General features: G+C 43.5%; 1 protein-coding gene across 4 annotated transcripts in view; it reads left to right on the top strand.

The window, feature by feature from the left end:
* The first annotated feature begins 467 nt into the window (after nt 1-467).
* Nucleotides 468-18,631, top strand: part of LOC126088534 (uncharacterized) — a 200,549-nt gene continuing 182,385 nt past the window's right edge. For all 4 annotated transcript variants that reach the window (XM_049906708.1, XM_049906710.1, XM_049906711.1 and 1 more), the window contains exon 1: nt 468-831. In XM_049906708.1, coding sequence (XP_049762665.1) covers nt 805-831 — 27 coding nt within the window. In that variant the 5' untranslated portion in view covers nt 468-804. The remainder of the gene's footprint in view (nt 832-18,631) is intronic.

Raw genomic sequence — 18,631 nt, 5'->3', positions numbered from 1 at the left:
AGAAACTAGATACAATTAATTTGGTAAATTCTTTTATGGAGAATGAACACTTGTGATTTTTATATGTTTAGCATAATTCCTTTATTTATTTTCCGTATTTTATCTGATTGTAACAAATCAGTTTTGCTCGTCCCATAAGGATTTACTGCCGCCCCTTTTGAGTTGGTTCCTAATCGCATGAGCTAAGATCTCACTAGACGGGATGGAGAATCGAGAGCCACCTTTAAATAAGAAACGCTCCAAATTACCACTGTCTTCCACGTATGTTGCTCAGGATATCACTTTGCACGGTGAAGGTAGTTTGTTTAGACATTTCTTCGTAACGACCTTTTCACGCTTCAAACCCAAGAGAAGTTTTCCAAGAACTGCAGCTAAGGCACGTGTGCGTGCGCGCGCGCTCCGCTGCGAGTTTGCGCATGGGAGAACAAACGCGCAGCTGAGGCGCACGCAGTCTCTGCTATTGATTGAGGCGTCGTGTCGAATTGCCTGATGCCGACACTCGTCCTCGTGGCGAACTAAATAGTACGCTAACGTACACGGACGCGTCTAAAAGATTCCGTCTCTGCCTTCGTTTCACTAGTTTTGTCTGTGTTTTCTTTGGGGAGTCATTTGAATCGCGGTCCGTAGAGAGCGAGAAACGAACACTTTTATTCCCCCTTTCGCGAGTAAGACCTGCAGGTTTCGATTGCCCTGAATACGAGAAATGGTACAGACGACCAAACACAAACGGAGGACTTTATGACTCAGCTGAGGCTTCTGAGGATGGAGTTCGTTATCGCCAGGGACTGGAGTTGAAGGATATGAATGAGGACCACATCATTTAATTTACAGGTAGGTCTTTTTCAGCCATAGACCAATTACAGCTTTATTAGGCCGTGAAATCTTCTCGCAATTGCCTTCTCTTTATTATCTTTCTTCTTTAAATGTACTCTGCATGAAATCAAAATATTCTACTGTTTATATTCAGTTTAGCTGTCCTTCGTCTTATAAAATTAGAGATTGTATCTCATGCATTACCAATCAGTGTTACGAAATATAATTACATCAGAGCTTCGGCCATCGAAGTCGGCTTTGCGCTTCGCAGCCGATTTGGTCTCTACACGATGATAAGTTCTGTGCAAATGTCTGTCGAAACACGACGAAATAAAATACTTCTAAACCATTGTCAAATTTATAAGACGAAACGCATCACTGTACTTTCCTCTCTTGCGCCAAATTTGAAAACAACAAAATCCATAACTGGTGGTAGTATCTTTACTTCGTCTTAGAACTCAATAAACTGGTGTGTTTAGTTGCATATTTAATATTAGAATTAATATTTAAGGGCATTAAATCTCGTTATCAATAGCCTTCATTATTTCAAGAGTTACTTCTTTTCCCTCTAAATACTATGTTAACTTCAATAATATGTTGGCAGGGTACTTTATTGTCAGTATTCTAGACGTAACGAATACAAATCCGTATGCTCTACGAAACAAGTCATACATCTTTCATCCGGAAGAATGAGATCGCGTTTCACGGAAGCGCAAGGATCATGAAAGGTGCTACAACACAAAATAAGCTCTGCTAACGTTCCTGTTATGTTTTCTGACAAGTAATTCAGTTCTGCCCTTTATTCCCTCCATGCTATTCTACCTTTGAAAGTGTTATGAGAAGAAGCAGACGAGTATTTCTGTCATATCTCGTGGTGCACACTTCTTTTGTGTGTCTTCCTACGCAAGGTGTCAGATAACAAATGGTGGAAACACTGGCAATAATTTTCTGCTCCCCATATGAGAAATTACTAGGATGTTCTGAAATTCGCGCCGCAGCTCTTCACTGCACGATGTGATAGTGAATTTTAGGAGAATACTATCTTTTTCAAAAATCTCAAATGATACTTCATTCGCGGAAAGAAAACTGAATTGAGGAACGCGATGTGGCAACACGTTAGGACCGAAATCCGTGTACAGCGAACACAAATGACATCACAAAAACCTAAATAATAAAGTAATCTCGTTTTCAGCATTCCGTACTTCAATCGGTAAAAACGGAACGATACTTCGTTGTCCGTCTTTCAGTCCAACAGTTAAACACATTTTCTCTACCGAGCGAGGTGGCGCAGTGGTTAGCACACTGGACTCGCATTCGGGAGGACGACGGTTCAATCCTGCGTCCGGCCGTCCTGATTTAGGTTTTCCGTGATTTCCCTAAATCGCTCCAGGCAAATGCCGGGATGGTTCCTCTGAAAGGGCACGGCCGACTTCCTTCCCTAATCCGAGACCGATGACCTCGCTGTTTGGTCTCTTTCCCCGAAACCAACCAAACGACCAACTTTTTCTCTCGGTTACAGATAAACATACGGTATATACGCATGCCAAGTATTATTAAACTTGTGAATGTATTACGTAAAGGTTATGCTTGAAAATATATTCGGGACAGTTTAAAAAATTTGTTTGAATATTTATTTATTAGTCCACGACAGATCGTGAGGACATGCAAGGACACCAGTAATAATGGAGGGGAACATCAACGTGTTACCGCGGGGTTGAAGAGGTATAAGAAATCATTTCAAGACCGAACGCAAGAACATTTTTTGATTTTTGTATCTATGTATTCATAACGAAATCTTATTGTTCTATTTTTCCTTCATTAGCTACGGTAACTGTTTGGATAGCCGTAAGCCTACTTTATTCGATAAAATATTCCAGAATAATCTTAAAAAATCATTAAAATCTTTTAAATATTACCCTTATCATTTCCAAATTTATTTCCGATCATTTTACAGAATTTAATACCCAACTTTTAGATCCTCATATCTACTTTGCTGCTGATGTCCTGTTGCCCGTAATATATAGCTGTTAAGAATTTGTAGCAATCTTGCCACGCCGTGCAAATCGTCAACGAAACTTCAGGAGTTGCAATGAATTTTTTTATTAATGCTTAGGTGGTGTATAGCAATGAAAAATTGGCGTTACGAACTGTCTAGATGTCGACTCTTTGAAAACTGGATACAATCTGCGCAATGATAGTGCTGTTGCGCGTCTGTTTATACTTTTAGTAACAATCAATACTATTGTTTAAGATGCAAATTTATAGAAGTACAATAGAAAGTTAATACACAGAGATATACTGTGGACAGTGTAATTTAGGTACATTATTTCCGGAAGAGTATGTATAGGTAGTTCGTGAAAGAAACCAACTTAGAAGCGTGAAACATGATAATAAACGGAAAGTAAACGAAAATTGGAACGAAAGTTGGAGCTAGAAATTAAAAATGCTTTCATTTAACAGTAGCCACATAGTTCGAAATGATTCCTAGGGGTGAGAATCAGTATATGTTTACATTTGCAATAAAGGACTGCATAATTTCTCTTCAATTACAAACGATGTTGCAAGTATTTTACATTGCTGACCTGTTATACTTCAAGCTTTGATGACATAATAAATATAATTCAAACAGAATAAGAGGAAGTAATAAATTCTAGTGAATATTGGTAGTGATTGAAGAATATAGTTAATTAGTGGCTTCAATGTTAACAAAAAATATCTCTACCAATTACAGAGTCTGCATATTAAGTATACTTGACCCTGATGTAGTCATGAGCTTTCAATTTGCCTTCTAGCCAGAACTTACTTATTAACTGCTTTATAATTCACGTAGTAATTAGAATCATATTACAATATTCCAATGTTTGACAATATTTTATATGCATATCTGAGGCTAAAATGGATCTTCGGAGGATGTTCTGTAACATACTGGATGAGTGTAATCCGGGCTCTATCTGCAGGCAGTGAGTTAGGTTGCCTCAAGATACGCAGTCTTGTCAGATTAAAGTGACCACCACCTCGACCTCAACGTGCAACCACTCACAGATGGACAGGGGCGTCCATACGGTAGTTTGTAAGGGGAGAGGGGGGGAGGACTATACCTGGGGATATGATGTAATTTTAATATTTGGAAAGATGAATGGCTAGATGTAAGATGCCGTAAAAAGTACCGGTTATGATCCTGTTAAAATCTGTATAATACCGACTTCTAAATCATTTTCTTGAAAGGAAAACGCCTGATTACACTATATTTTTCCTTTCTTTGAGAGAGTGGGAGGGGGACGGGTTGCGTGGACATCCTTTGCCCCCCCCCCCCCCCTCGGAAATGGGCAACCCAGCAGACGGCAGGAGGCAGCACTAGCAGTGGGGGGTATATAAAGCGTGTAGGGTTGACATTCATAGTTTTCTAACAGACAGAGAGCAGTAAGTCATCCTGACCGAGGTGACTTCAAGAGAAACAAGCTTAACTTCAGGTGTGCCCCAGGACAGTGTAATAGGTCCGCTGCTTTTTACGATTTACATAAACGATCTGGTTGATGGTACTGACAGCGGCATTAGACTGTTTGCCGATGATGCTGTAGTCTACAGGAAAGTATTATCACACGAAAATTGTGAACAAATCAATGATGATTTGCAGAAAATAAATGGGGGTGTAATGACTGGCAGTTATCTCACAATATTAGTAAGTGTAACCTACTGCGTATAACAAGGCGAAAATCCCCATTAATGTACGAGTACAAAAAAAATGCCCAGTCTTTGGAAGCAGTAACATCCGTCAAGTATCTGCGTGTGAGTATTCGAAATGATCTCAAATGGAATGATCAGATTACACAAGTAACGGGGAAGGCGAACTATAGATTGCGGTTTATTGGTAGAATCCTAAAGCGATGCAGTCCTTCAACAAAGGAAATAGCTTACAGTACGTTAGTTCGTCCTGTCTTAGAGTGTTGTTCGTCTGTATGGGACCCTTACCAGTTGGGTTTGCACGCCGGCGCTGCAACTGGACGACCACCGAGTGGCAACAGGTTGCTTTGCCAGCAAATCACGCTCCACCGAAGAGATGGCCGTTGGTTTGTACAGAGTGTAACGTCTGAAGGCATACAACTTGCAACAATCGCCGGAAGGGTTCAGGTCGGAGGAGGGAGCATTATGGTCTGGGGAATGTTTTCGTGGCATTCCGTGGATGTTTCGTCATTCTGGAAGGAACAATGGATCAATACAAGTATACTTATATCCTTGGGGACCATGTCCACCTCTACATGCTGTCTGAGGCATGATTGCTTCTACCGGTAGGCCATTGTGAGGTGTCACACAGATCACTGTGTATGTGCATGGCGCAAAGAACAGCAGGATGAGCTTACCGTGCTTGCCTGGTTACCAGACTCCCCAAATTTAAACCCAACTGTGAATCAGTTTACCATCTTAATCAGGTTGTTCGCGCCAATGGATCATGAACCGAGAAACCCAGCGCAGCTGGCCACCACGGCACTGAAGCCGTCATTGCTCCATACCCCTGTCGGTACCTTTTAGAAACTCATTCACTCTTCCTGTAAGTCTCGCCGTGGTCCGCGCTGCAAAGGGTGGTTATTCGTGCTCTTCACAAGTGGTCGCATTATTGTAACTGGATGGTGTATAGCCTATACACAGTTTCTAATTGCAATACTTGTCTTACTGCGTTAAATCTTTAATAGAAGATAATACTCCTTAATGGGTGATGATAGCATTTTAATTTTTTAAATTCGGTCGATAATTATATGAAATATTGAAAATAGAAATTTTTGTTGTCCCTTGAAGCCATTAGATCGGCATTCTGCAACTACATTCGTGAACCAAGAACCATAAAATGGGGTAGAAGATGAGTAATACGGATTGGATACACTGCAGACTTACAATATCAGAGGTTTGCTTGGCAAAGAAACCTTGTTCATCCACTTAATGTGACTGCCACTTCTGGGAACGCTTTATGTGTGTGAATTATTTGAGGTTACATAGTGTTTCGGGAGATAGTCTTCAACTACAGAGAGAAGGAGAACTTTTACCACTTGGTACTGAAAGACTTATTTCTTTTTCCTGCCAAACCTTTTAATTTCCCATCTCCTAAAGCACATTGCCCTGAAGAAGGACGGATATGTTCTTCACTAAATATAAACTCATTTTTCATTAACTTTGCCCAGCAGATTTTCGTAGTACCGGTACGGTATTTGGTATTTTTTTTAATTGTTCCCGGGTTCGATTCCCGGCGGTGTCAGGGATTTTCTCTGCCTCGTGATGACTGGGTGCTGTGTGATGTCCTTAGGTTAGTTAGGTTTAAGTAGTTCTAAGTTCTAGGGGACTGATGACCATAGATGTTAAGTCCCATAGTGCTCAGAGCCATTTAAACCATTATTTTTTATTTTATTGTAATCAATATGAGTAATCATTTTTGAATCTTAGAAAATACACTAATGTTCAGAAAAAAAACAGAACAAATGGTTCAAATGGCTCTGAGCACTGTGGGACTTAACATCTGAGGTCATCAGTGCCCTAGACTTAGAACTACTTAAACCTAACTAACCTAAGGACGTCACACACATTCATGCCCGAGGCAGGATTCGAACCTGCGACCGTAGCGGTCGCGCGGTTCTATACTGAAGCGCCTAGAACCGCTCGGCCACACCGCCCGGCGAAAGGAAAAAAAAAAAAACAAAAAACATAACACCTTCAGCGACTAGAGACAGTACGTTCATATTCACAGAACATGCACATTATCATTTTCTGCAGAAATGATTAGCACTTGAACCATGTCGGCCCGCGGGTTCAAGGTCAACATCGATATCGCGGCGCAACACCACCTACCTATAAAATGTGCCTGCGGCTCTCGTTGTCGCTATAAATCGAAGGTAATAGGAGCAGACGTGCAGGATGCCTCGCATACGTATGCGCGAACCGTACCGTCAAATTAGTGAGTTTTAAAGAGCATGCGTTATGGTATGAGAGAATGTGATGTCTGCTCGTGTCGGACGAAGTGTTTTGGCAGTGCAACTGGCGTGTGCACAATCGGAAGGCCGTAAAACACGACGAGGTGGGTCAGGTCGCACCCCTCCTCCCGCCCTCCCCCCCCCCCCCCCCCCCCCCGCCAATCCGAATGGCACTGCAGGGCAGATCTGCATCCTCCTCGTCTCTGGCGCAACAGTGGAACAGTGTAACACATCTACGCTATCAGAGGTGACAGTCCGTCGCCATATATTACGGCATGGGTTACATGCGCGTCGTCCACTTTTCCGCCTACGTTTGACGAATGTGCAGAAACATACTAGACCGCAATGGTGTATGGAACGACGTTACTGGGGACAGGAATGGCATTAGATAGTGTTATCGGACGAGTCCAAATCCTGTTTATTTGTAAATGGTGGCTGCATTTTGTTTTGCTGCATCCAGGGGAGCGGCATTATAGTGACTGCATTCGCACGAAATATACAGCACCAACTCGAGGCCTTAAAGTATGGGATGCTATTGGGTACAACCACGAATCATAGCCGGTGTGTTTCCAGGGTACTGTGACAGTGTAACCTACATGAATGACATTCTGTGACCCATAGTCATACCCTTTCTGCACATCCCCAGACGCCATCTTGCAGCAAAACAATGCACTACTGTTGCACAAACACGTGCCTTCTTGGTGACCCAGAATATCAGCCTTTACTCCTGACCAGCCAGATCACCAGACTTGTCGGCTATCGAAAATATGTCGGATATGGTGAAACGACAGGCTGCTGTGACTCAATGCCAACCACCACAGATGAACTTTGGAACTAGGTGAATGCAGCATGCGGGGCTATACCACAGGACGCCATTTACACCTTACACGGGTCGATGCTATCACGCATGGAACACGTTGTCAGAGCCCATGGCCGACCCTGTGCCTACTAGGCAACAGGACACGTGCTGCACTGAGGAGACTGAAATGCTAATCATTTCTGCAGAACATACTGATGTAAATGACCTGTGAATGTGAACGTCCTGTTTCTACACTCATGCTCATAAATTAAGGATAATGCTGATACATGGTGAAACAACGCTCTGGTGGGCGGTTTGCGGGTTTAAACCACCTCGGGGTATGACCATGTGGTGCATTTGACCTGCAGTCGTCGCACAGTGGCGCTGGCAGCTCTCCACATACGCAGAGGTGTGTTGGTGCATGTCAGAGAACGGTGCAGCGAGTTAAGTGTGCAGACGTTTCCAGACGTGCTAATGGTGACTATGTGTTGAAAATGGATCAAAGAACACATATTGATGACGTTATGAGGGGTAAAATACTAGAGCAACTGGAGGATGGCCTAACACAGCAAGTCGTAGCACGGGCCCTGAATGTGCCACAAAGTGTGATCTCAAGATTATGGCAACGATTCCAGCGAACAGGAAACGTGTCCAGGCGCTACAGTACGGGACGTCTGCAGTGTACAACACCACAAGAAGACCGATATCTTACCATCAGTGCTCGCAGACGGCCACGGAGTACTGTGGGTAGCCTTGCTCAGGACCTTACTGCAGCCACTGGAACAGTTGTCTCCAGACACACAGTCTACAGACGACTGAACAGACATGGTTTATTCGCCCAGAGACCTGCAAGGTGCTTTCCACTGAACCCTGGTCACAGGAGAGCCCGTACTGCTCTCAAGAACAAAGTACATGGTCTCAGGTTATGTTCACGGACGAGTCCAGGTATAGTCTGAACAGTGATTCTCTCCGGATTTCCGTCTGGCGTGAACCAGGAACTTTAATGTCCTTGAAAGGGACCTGTATGGAGGTCGTGGTTTGATGGTGTGGGGTGGGACTATGATTGGTGCACGTAAACCCGTGCATGTCTTTGACAGAGGAACTGTGACAGGTCAGGTGTATTGGGACGTCACTTTGCACCAGTATGTCCGCCTTTTCAGGGGTGCAGTGGGTCCCACCTTCCTCCTGATGGATCATAACGCACGGCCCCACCGAGCTGCCATCGTGGAGGAGTACCTTGAAACAGAAGATACCGGGTGAATGGAGTGGCCTGCCTGTTCTCCAGACCTAACCCCATCGAGCATGTCTGGGATGGTCCCGGTCGACGTACTGCTGCACGTCTTCAAACCCTTACGACACTTCAGGAGCTCCAACAGGCACTGGTGCAAGAATGGGAGGCTATACCCCATCAGCTTCTCGACTACCTGATACAGAGTGTGTCAACCCGTTGTGCGGCCTGTGTACGTGTGCATAGTGATCATATCCCATATTGATGTCAGGGTACATGCTCAGCAAACAGTGGCGTTCTGTAGCACATGTGTTTCGGGACGGTTTTCTCAACTTATCACCAATACCGTGGACTTACATATCTGTGTCGTGTGTGTTCTCTATGTGCCTATGCTATTAGCGCCAGTTTTGTGTAGTGCCACGTTGTGTGGCACCACAAACTGCAATTATCCTTAATTTATGAGCATGAGTGTAGTTGCTGAATGGGTTCTTTTTTCTGGACGTGAGTGTACTCCCCTAGCTTTTCGGAAAGATGAAAATAGACTTCGCCAGTTTTCGTGCTAAATCTTTGTTATCTACTCAATGCTTTAATTTCACTTCTTTTGCTGGCAAAAGGTGATACTCCCATTTCGTCAACAGTAATGCAGGCGCACGAAATCAGCCAGGTTCTTTTTGAAACGGCCCAGTCAATGTTGAATGATTTGTTTTTATATCTGCTTTTGTTCAGCATTGCACGAACGTCTTACCTTCAACGTCATATCCGTAAACCCATCATCACCTATTATGACACATTTCAGTAGTTCTGCGTCCTTGTTGATTTCATCTAGTGATTCCTGGCCAACTTACACTCGCCGCTTTTTCTGTTAGAAATTCAGCAAGTTTGGAACAAATTTTTCTCTTAAATTACATACACTAAACAGTCAAAAAATTTCATGACACAAGCCAATTGATATTCCAACATCGTCAGCGACTTCTGTGCGTGTGATCCGGCGATCGTTCATAGTCACTTCCTTCACATTTTCCACGATCTTACGTGCTCAGCTACTGTGGCGTACAGTGCGCTCCAGCGGCTTTCACGGCCTTCTTCGAAACGCTTTTACCACGCGCAAATCATTGTTTTACTCACTGTCGACTCTACAGAAGTAAAAATTAATGTTTCTAACACTTTGCTGCACTTTATTCCGTTCTTATAGCAAAACTTAATACAAATTCTCTGCCCCATTTTGAAACAATAATCGCCGATTCTACCGAATCACATGTAACCTTTATGATGGTAGACTAAATATGCGGTATAGCTAGCACTGTACAAACGTTCCAAAGTTGTTTATCAACGCTAATCGGACTAATACAGCACGTGGAATTACTAAATTATGGTCGTACCTCATATACACATCGCGAAAAAGACATTGGGAGATACACATATTAATCGACTATTACTATTATTTACCAAAACATAATGTGTCCACCAAACAATACATGACATATTCATTTGTGGGCACATCCCCACAAAAACAGACGTATCAATTCAATATTAGTTCAAGGAAGGCCATATGTATTGGATACTGACTATTTGCAAGTGTACACCGATTGTCGTGAAATCTCAAAAACTGTTTCGCTGTTCACCGCGAAATTGATATGAATCTCCTCTTGCTCCTTGCCCAGAACCTGCGATGCTCTTGTATTGATTTACACACACGCCATCATGCAAATATAAATGAATCAACCTTCACACTTCAAAGATCATCGTTAGGACACATTTCGAATTATTATATCGAATAAAATGCCTTTGCTCTGAGACATTTTATATGATGTTTCTAAACAAACGAAACCGTCTGACCGCGCAGTCCGCGACCTTGAGCATCTGCACACTGCCCGCGTCGTTGAAATGCGTCTTGTAACATCGTGTCGATTCACACAGAAGGCGGTCTTGCCGCCGCAGCGAGCGCCAGTCTGTCTCAAATTACAGATTCACCGTCGTGGATGGCGGCAGTGAGTACCCGCAGCCGCATTTTTTGCCTCTCACAGTGACGGCTGAGCCAGCAAATCTGTCGTATCGGTGAGACTTATCGAACAGGTGAAGAAGTGCAACTTCTAGTACGATACAGGAGATGCAGATTATAAGAACGTTTTAAGAGGGCCGAAACATGGAGGGATATACACTGAAGAGCCAAAGAAACTGGTAATGCCTGCCTAACATCGTGTTGGGCCCCCCGCGAGCACGCAGAGTGCCGCAACACTACGTGGCATGGACTTGACTAATATCTGAAAGTAGTGCTGGATGGAAATGACACCATGCATTCTGCAGGGCTGTCCATAAATTCGTAAGAGTACGAGCGGGTGAAGATCTCTTCTCAACACCACGTAGCAAGCCATCCCAGATATGCTCAATAATGTTCATGGCTGGGGTGTTTGGTGTCCAGCCGAAGTTTTTAAACTCAGAGGAGTATTTCAGCAGCCACTCTGTTCTGGGCGTGCGGGGTGTCGCATTGTCCTACTGGAATTGTCCAAGTCCTTCGGAATGCACAATGGACATTAATGGATGCAGGTGATCAGACAGGATGCTTACGAACGTGTCACCTGTCACTGTCGTATCTAGACGTTTCAGGGGTCCTACTGCACACGCCCCACACCATTACAGAGCCTGCACCAGATTGAACAGTCCCCTGCTGACATGCAGGGTCCATAGATTCATGAGGTTGTCTCCGTACCCGTACTCGTCCATCCGGTCGATACAATTTGAAAAGAGACTCGTCCGACCAGACAACACGTTTTCAGTCATCAGTAGTCCAATGTCGGTGTTGACGGGCCCAGGCGAGGCGTAACGCTTTGTGCCGTGTAGTCATCAAGAGTACACGTGCTGGCCTTCGGCTCCCAAAGCCTATATCGATGATTTTTCGTTGAATGGTTAGCACGCTGACACTTGTTGTTGGTCCAGCACTGAAATATGCAGCTATTTGCGGAAAGGTTGCACTTCAGCGCGTTGGACGATTTTCAGTCGTAGTTCGTCCCGTTCTTGCAGGATCTTTTTGCGGCCGCAGCGATGTCGGAGATTTGATTTTTTACTCACTGTACACTCGTGAAATGGTCGTACGGGAAAATCTCCACTTCATCGCTACGTCGGAGATGCTGTGTCCCACCACTCGTGCGCCGAACATAACACTCACTTAAATCTTAATAATCTGCCATTGTAGCAGCAGTAACCGATCTAACAACTGCGCCAGACACTTGTCTTATAAGGCATTGCCGACCGCAGCGCCGTATTCTGCCTGTGTACATGTCTCTACGCATGCCTATACGGTTTTTTAGGCGCTTCAATGTAGGTGCTAAACTGATTCAAAATGGTGAATATTTTTGCAAAAATTTTCATTTTCACACATGCAATAAGTTACATAAAATGAAGTACAGTACAGAATTAAGTACTGGAAATCAGCTATTGCACATTACACCTTAAGAATCTGAAAGATATTACAGCAACAATGTAAGCACTATGTGATAAAATTGGAAAGCAACACGTAAAAAATCGAACTTCATGTAAGGCAGTTACGTGTCGCATTTAAACGAAAATTATGTAGCTTCACAAGGTATTTCTGATCTCAAAACAAATTATTTCGTTGCTTGTTTCCAACACCAACAACCGAAGATGTTATTCTATACACTTGTGTTATAATACAATTTAAGGCAATACCTCCCATCTTACGAGAAGTTGTATGCTTAACATTTGCAATCAGTGAAGGGCTTACCTACTCGTTAAAATTGAACAAAGCTCCAAAGCCGATGGAATCCCTATCAAATTTTATACTGCGGCGGAGTTAGCCCCCCCCCCCCCCCCACTGTTAACTATAATCTTTCGTAAATTCCTCTAACAAAAAACTGTGCCCAGTAATTGGACGAAGAGTAGCAGAAGTGATTCACAGAACTACCGTCCAATATCTTTCACGTAAATTTGTTGTATCTTGGAACACATTCTGAGCTCAAATATAAAAAGGTGTTTTGGAGAGAATGACCTCCTACATGCCAACCAGCACGGATTTCGAAAACATCGATCATGTGAAACTTAACTCACTCTTCTGTCACAAGACATACTGAAAGCCAAAATTAATGCAGTCAGTCGGATGCAATATTTCTCGATTTCCGAAAAGCACCTGACACAGTACTACACCTATACTTATTATCAAAAGTACTATCGTATGGTGTATCAAGCGAAATTTGTGAGTGGAGTGAGCAGCTTTTGTTAGCAAAGATGCAGCTAGCTATCTTGGATGGGGAGTCATCAAGGGATAATGACATAATTCGGGTTCACCGCAGGAAGTATGTTGAGACCTTTGCTGTTTGTGTTGTGTCTTTATGACCTTGCGAATAATATAAATAGTAGCCTCAGATTTTTGCAAATCATGTAATCTGTAGTGAAGTATTGTCTGAAAGAAACTGCGTAAATATTCATTGAGGTATTGCTAAAATTTGAATGGTGTACACGTTGGTAACTTGCTTTAAATGTTCAGAAATGTAAAATTGTGCCCTTCACAAAACGAAAAAACGAAGTATCCTATGACTGTAATATCAACAAGTCACACAAATACCTAGTCGCAATACTTTGTAGGGATATGAAATGGAACAGCCTGGTAACTATTAGGGCAGTGCAGGTCTCAGATGCGGGATCATTGGTAAAATACTGGGGAAATGCAATCAGTCTACAAAGACGGTTACTTACAAACCACTAACCTGACCTATCCTAGAATATTGCTCAAGTGTGTGGAACCCATACGAAACAGGACTAACAGGCGATATTGAACGTGTACAGATCAGAGCAGCACGAATTGTCACAGGCTTGTTTGACCTGCGGGGAGTCACTGAGATACTGAGTGAACTAGTCTGAGAAAGCCTTCTTACAGAGTTTCAAGAACCGGTTTTAAATGGTGACTGCGCTCCCACGTGGATCGCGTGACAAGGTTAGACTCATTACAGCACGCACAGAGGCGTTTTTTCCCGCGCTCCATATGTGAATGGAATGGGGAAAAGCCCTTACAACTGGTACAATAGAACATACCCACTGCCACGCACGTGGCAGCGGTTTGCGTAGTATAGATGCAGAAGTATATCTGGATACACAAAAAAGAAATTAGGTCTTGGATACAGTTTTGTAGAGGTGTCGCTTGATTCCCTTTCCTATAAAGGTATTCATTTACTCAAATGTAATACTGTAGCAGAGTACGAAACTACCCTTTACTGAAAATGCAACATAGTATAACTGCGTTATGATAGACTGGAGAGAATGTCTCTGTAGCTACAACGGGGTCAGCTTGATAAATGTTGACACAATTCATCTAATCTGTTAGTTGTGCAAAACGTGTCATATTTTAATGCAAACTTGCTTTTCTTTCTTGACAACAGTAGAGCGTTCTACCTGAAGTGAAATTGCAACTATTCTGCTTTTGTTCGTGTTTGCCAGGAGAATGGAAAAGCGCCATTACAACAGAATGAGAGATAAATAAAGCAGTATAGTTTTCATTTTCATCATTTTCTTCCACTAGTAACTACAATAACAATCCGCGATCACTAATCTGAAAAAGGTGCGAGTATTAAGACGAAGGCCGGCCGGGGTGGCCGAGCGATTCTAGGCGCTTCAGTCCGGAGCCGCGCTGCTGCTGCGGTCGCAGGTTCGAATCCTGCCTCGGGCATGGATGTGTCTGATGCCATTAGGTTAGTTAGTTTTAGGTAGTTCTAAGTCTAGGGGACTGATGACCATAGTACTTAGAGCCTTTTGAACCATTAACACGAATTGGTCACGACTGAGCTTCAGGCTACGGTACTTGGCCGCATCGCGCTTCGGCAGCGCTCTTTTCGCCAGCGCGCACAAATGAAATAGTTCGACTTCTATTTCCTCCATACTGTACTGAGATATGGCTTTTTTTCCAACTTCAAAAACAATTTCGGTGTGTTAGCTACAATTAGTTCGCAGCAAAATATCATCTAGAACGGACTAAACGTAAAGCAGCCAGCGACTACATATTTCACTGCAAACCCTTCACAATTTATGCTACATAGTACTTGGAAAGCAAGTATCACAGTTACTATCACCAACTTCGACATAATAGACACTTCATCTTCAAACTCTAATGTGAAACTATAGGATTTGCAGATATCAACTTTTTGTGTCGATTAGTTTCTTCAGAATCGAACGAGAAGTATTTTATGGTGACGAAACCGCAAAAATCCGAAAGAAGTGGTTTTTAATTTCTTAAAAGAAGAAGAGAATCTCTACCGAAAAAGTAACTACAGAAGTTGACGTAGTTTTGCTTCACTTACATTCAGTATTTTTTACAGCAAGAAATTCGAAAAACTCACTTTTCTCGTGTACCGCCGTCAGCCACTCTGTGGGAATCGCTTCCTGTGAGGCGTGCCTCGCCGCTGAAAAACGCTGCCAGCCGCCGCGTCGTGAACCGCGGCCAGGCTTTTAATGAAACACCAATGCTTATACTGGCTGTGCTTTAAATATAATTGTAAACCCATTTGTGGGTTACGATCTTGTGTTTTCTAAAGTTTGCTTGCGACAACGTCGATTTGCTGTTTTGACGTGTCGTAGTGGTGAACATTACGATGGTTTTTCTTTGAGTGTATCAAGCAATTTAGCATAAAGAGAGATGTAACTGTTGGCAATTCTATTTTTTTTTCAAAAGCGATGAACAGGACTCGTTACTTTCGACTTCACGATAATATCTGATAGCTCCTCTGCAATTTTGTTTTTGGGTCAGACGAAATGCCACATAAGACAACTAAGTATGTTAAGCAGATGTGGAAGAAGTCATACTACGTACCGATATAACTTATCTCTAACACAGGACCTAAGTTTGCTTAGTAAATAGGTAACACATGCTAACTTTGTACACTTACCCTGAAAAACCAAACCGTTTGAAATTTAGAAATTTGTGGTAAGTTCCTATGGGATCAAAGTTGAGGTTGTTTTTGTGGAAGGAGACCAAACAGCGAGGTCATCGGTCTCATCAGATTAGGGAAGGAAGTCGGCCGTGCCCTTTCAAAGGAACCATCCCGGGGGATCAAAGTGCTGAGGTCATCGGTCCCGCCGCGCGGAGTGGCCGCGCGGTTTGGGGCGCCATGTCACCGATTGCACGGCCCCTCCCGCCGGAGGTTCGAGTCCTCCTGGGGCATGGGTGTGTGTGTTGTTCTTTGCATAAGTTAGTTTAAGTTAGTCTAAGTAGTGTGTAAGCTAGGGACCGCTGACCTCAGCAATTTGGTCTCTTAGGAATTCACACACATTCGAACATTCATCGGTTCCTAGCTTTACATACTACCTAATCTAACTTAAACTAACTTACGCTAAGGACAACACACACACACACACATGCCCGAGGGAGGACTCGAACTTCCGAAGGGACAGCCGCGCGAAATGTGGCAAGGCGCCTAGACCGCGTCTGCGTGGCTACCCCGTGCGGTAAAACATTATGACCGCTGCCCACCGCAAGATTGAATGCCACGTGGGCACGTAAGAAAAATATGTAGGTGAAACAGAGAAAAATGGGGGAATCATTTACCCACGATACAGGCCGCAAATGGGGAAATTCACTGACATAAACGACTTTTGACGAAGAGCTGATTGTTATGGTCCAGTACCAGGCGAAGCTGGTTGGCTGTTTGCGTGCTACTGCTCTCTTGAGTACCTACGTAAAGTGGTTGAAGGAAGGTGAAACCACGAGTGGGTGACAAGTCATTGGACGACCACGCCTCATCACAGAAAGCAGAAGTCAAAGGCTTGCCTGCTCTGTAAAGCAGGATAGGCTCCAATCTGACAGCAGAGTATAATGATGGTGCAGGCTCAAGGGTTTCAGAGCACAGCTTTCAGCACATATTGTTGAACACAGGGCTCGTCCTTAGACGATACGTGCTTCTTTCCATGTTTATCCAACAACGTCGTGAATTACGATTGCAGTGGGCACATGATCATCGAGATTTGAGCGTGGATAGATGGAAACGTGTCGCCTGCTCGGATGACTTAAGTTTCTTGTTACACCAAGTCGACAGCCGTGTCCAGAAACGCCATCATATAGACGAATGGCTGGTCGATACATGCACGAACTGACGCAGGCTGTGTTATGGTGTGGGAGACATTCGCCCCAGCTCCGCTGGAACTTGTGATAACCATCAAAGATACCGTGGCAGCTGTGGGCTACGTTGTGGAGCTTCATGCTTAATGTCTTCCCCGGCGGCGATGGCATCTTCCAGCAAGATAGCTATCTGTGTCACAAGGCCAAAAACTGTGCTTTAGTGGTCTGAGGTTCATGTCATTGAACTCACGTTGATGTCTTACCCACCAGATTCTTCATCTGAACCCGATGGAAGAAATCTGGAACCCTGTATGGCGCCAGGGCCTCTCCCACAAACCATCAGCTCGTAATTTACGGGAATTGCGTGACCTGTGCATGAACATTTCATGCCACATACCTCCAGAAACCTATCAAGGAACTGTCAAATCCAGGCCATGCACAATTACTGCTGCGTTACTTTCCAAATGTGGATCAACACGCTATGAAGCACGTGGCCATCCCGTTCTGGCTCATCAGTGTTTATTCGGTGTGTCTTTTCCACGCTAATTCTGAACCGAGATGAATGCCATTAGGTTTAACAGAAAATTTGTCTTTGTGATCGTCTGTAATATGTAAACTGAAAAGAGCAATTGTTGTTTTTACCCGTGATTTACACAGAGTATATCGATTTCAAAATATACACGGTGATTCCGTGATGATGTTACAAACTTTCAGCAATGATCGAGAAGGGTAAATGTAAAAATTTGACGTACGGGACCCTAGCCTGAAAACAACCGAGTCGAAAGGTATAAGCGAAAATCTAGTCAATTTCCGCCTAAACCTCACCAGCCTTCAAACTAAGGGCCCCAACTTCCGAACTCTGATCATTACGGCAAGTGAAAGAGACAGACTGGCGAGAGGAATTTATATGTGTATGATAAACCCCTTCCCTCGAAAATTTCCTTCCTTCATACTTCCTCCTTGCTACCATAGATGGGTGTCACTGATCTCATTTGTCCTAAGGTTGCAATACTCGAGAGATGCCTGGTTGCTTCCACCGCTCTAAGTGGAATGCGTAAGTTCTGAATATTATTTATCAACCTGCAGTCTCCTGTAGTCGTCCCCTGCGCAGAAAGCAGCGCGTCAGTCTTGATCCGTTATCTTGACGCTGTAATAAACTGTTGATGAACTGGTATTGTATAAAGAACTAAATTTTGAACGGGATGTCACTCGCTTTTTTATTAGCAGAATACGAGAAACTGCACAGTTATAGTCCACTTTATGAATCACAAATAATTTCTATTCTTAACACTTTCACGGAGAATAAACAAAATAATGAACTGCGTGTTTGTGTAATTACTATCAGACTAGTTCTCATCACATGTCCAAAAAACAGGAATTGCTAATTAAGTTCTTAACCAACAGCGACCGCGACAGACGCCATGCCTGTTCTCTTTTAACTGCCGATCGAGCTCTTACATGTACAAATCAGAGATTGCTAATTAAGTCGTAATTAATACCGACAGCGGCAGACAACATGTCTGTCTTCCGAGACTGCCGATCGAACACTTACATTTACTAACCAGATATTGCTAATTAATCTTAACTGGTACCGACTGCGGCAGACAACATATCTGTCCTTCGAGACTGCTGATAGGGATCTTAATTAAGTCTTAACAGGTATCGACCACGGCAACAACATGTATGTCCTCCAAGACTGCCGATCGAGCTCTAATGTGACAGATGAACCACCTCGCCCACCGTCCAACTTAGGCGCGACCCAAATATCCCCAGCGTGCTTC

The sequence above is a fragment of the Schistocerca cancellata genome, chromosome 6, assembly GCF_023864275.1.
Source record: "Schistocerca cancellata isolate TAMUIC-IGC-003103 chromosome 6, iqSchCanc2.1, whole genome shotgun sequence".
NCBI classification, from domain to species: Eukaryota; Metazoa; Arthropoda; class Insecta; order Orthoptera; family Acrididae; genus Schistocerca; species Schistocerca cancellata.
The sequence above is the reverse complement of the archived record's forward strand: the minus strand, read 5'-3'. Positions and strand labels throughout refer to the sequence as shown.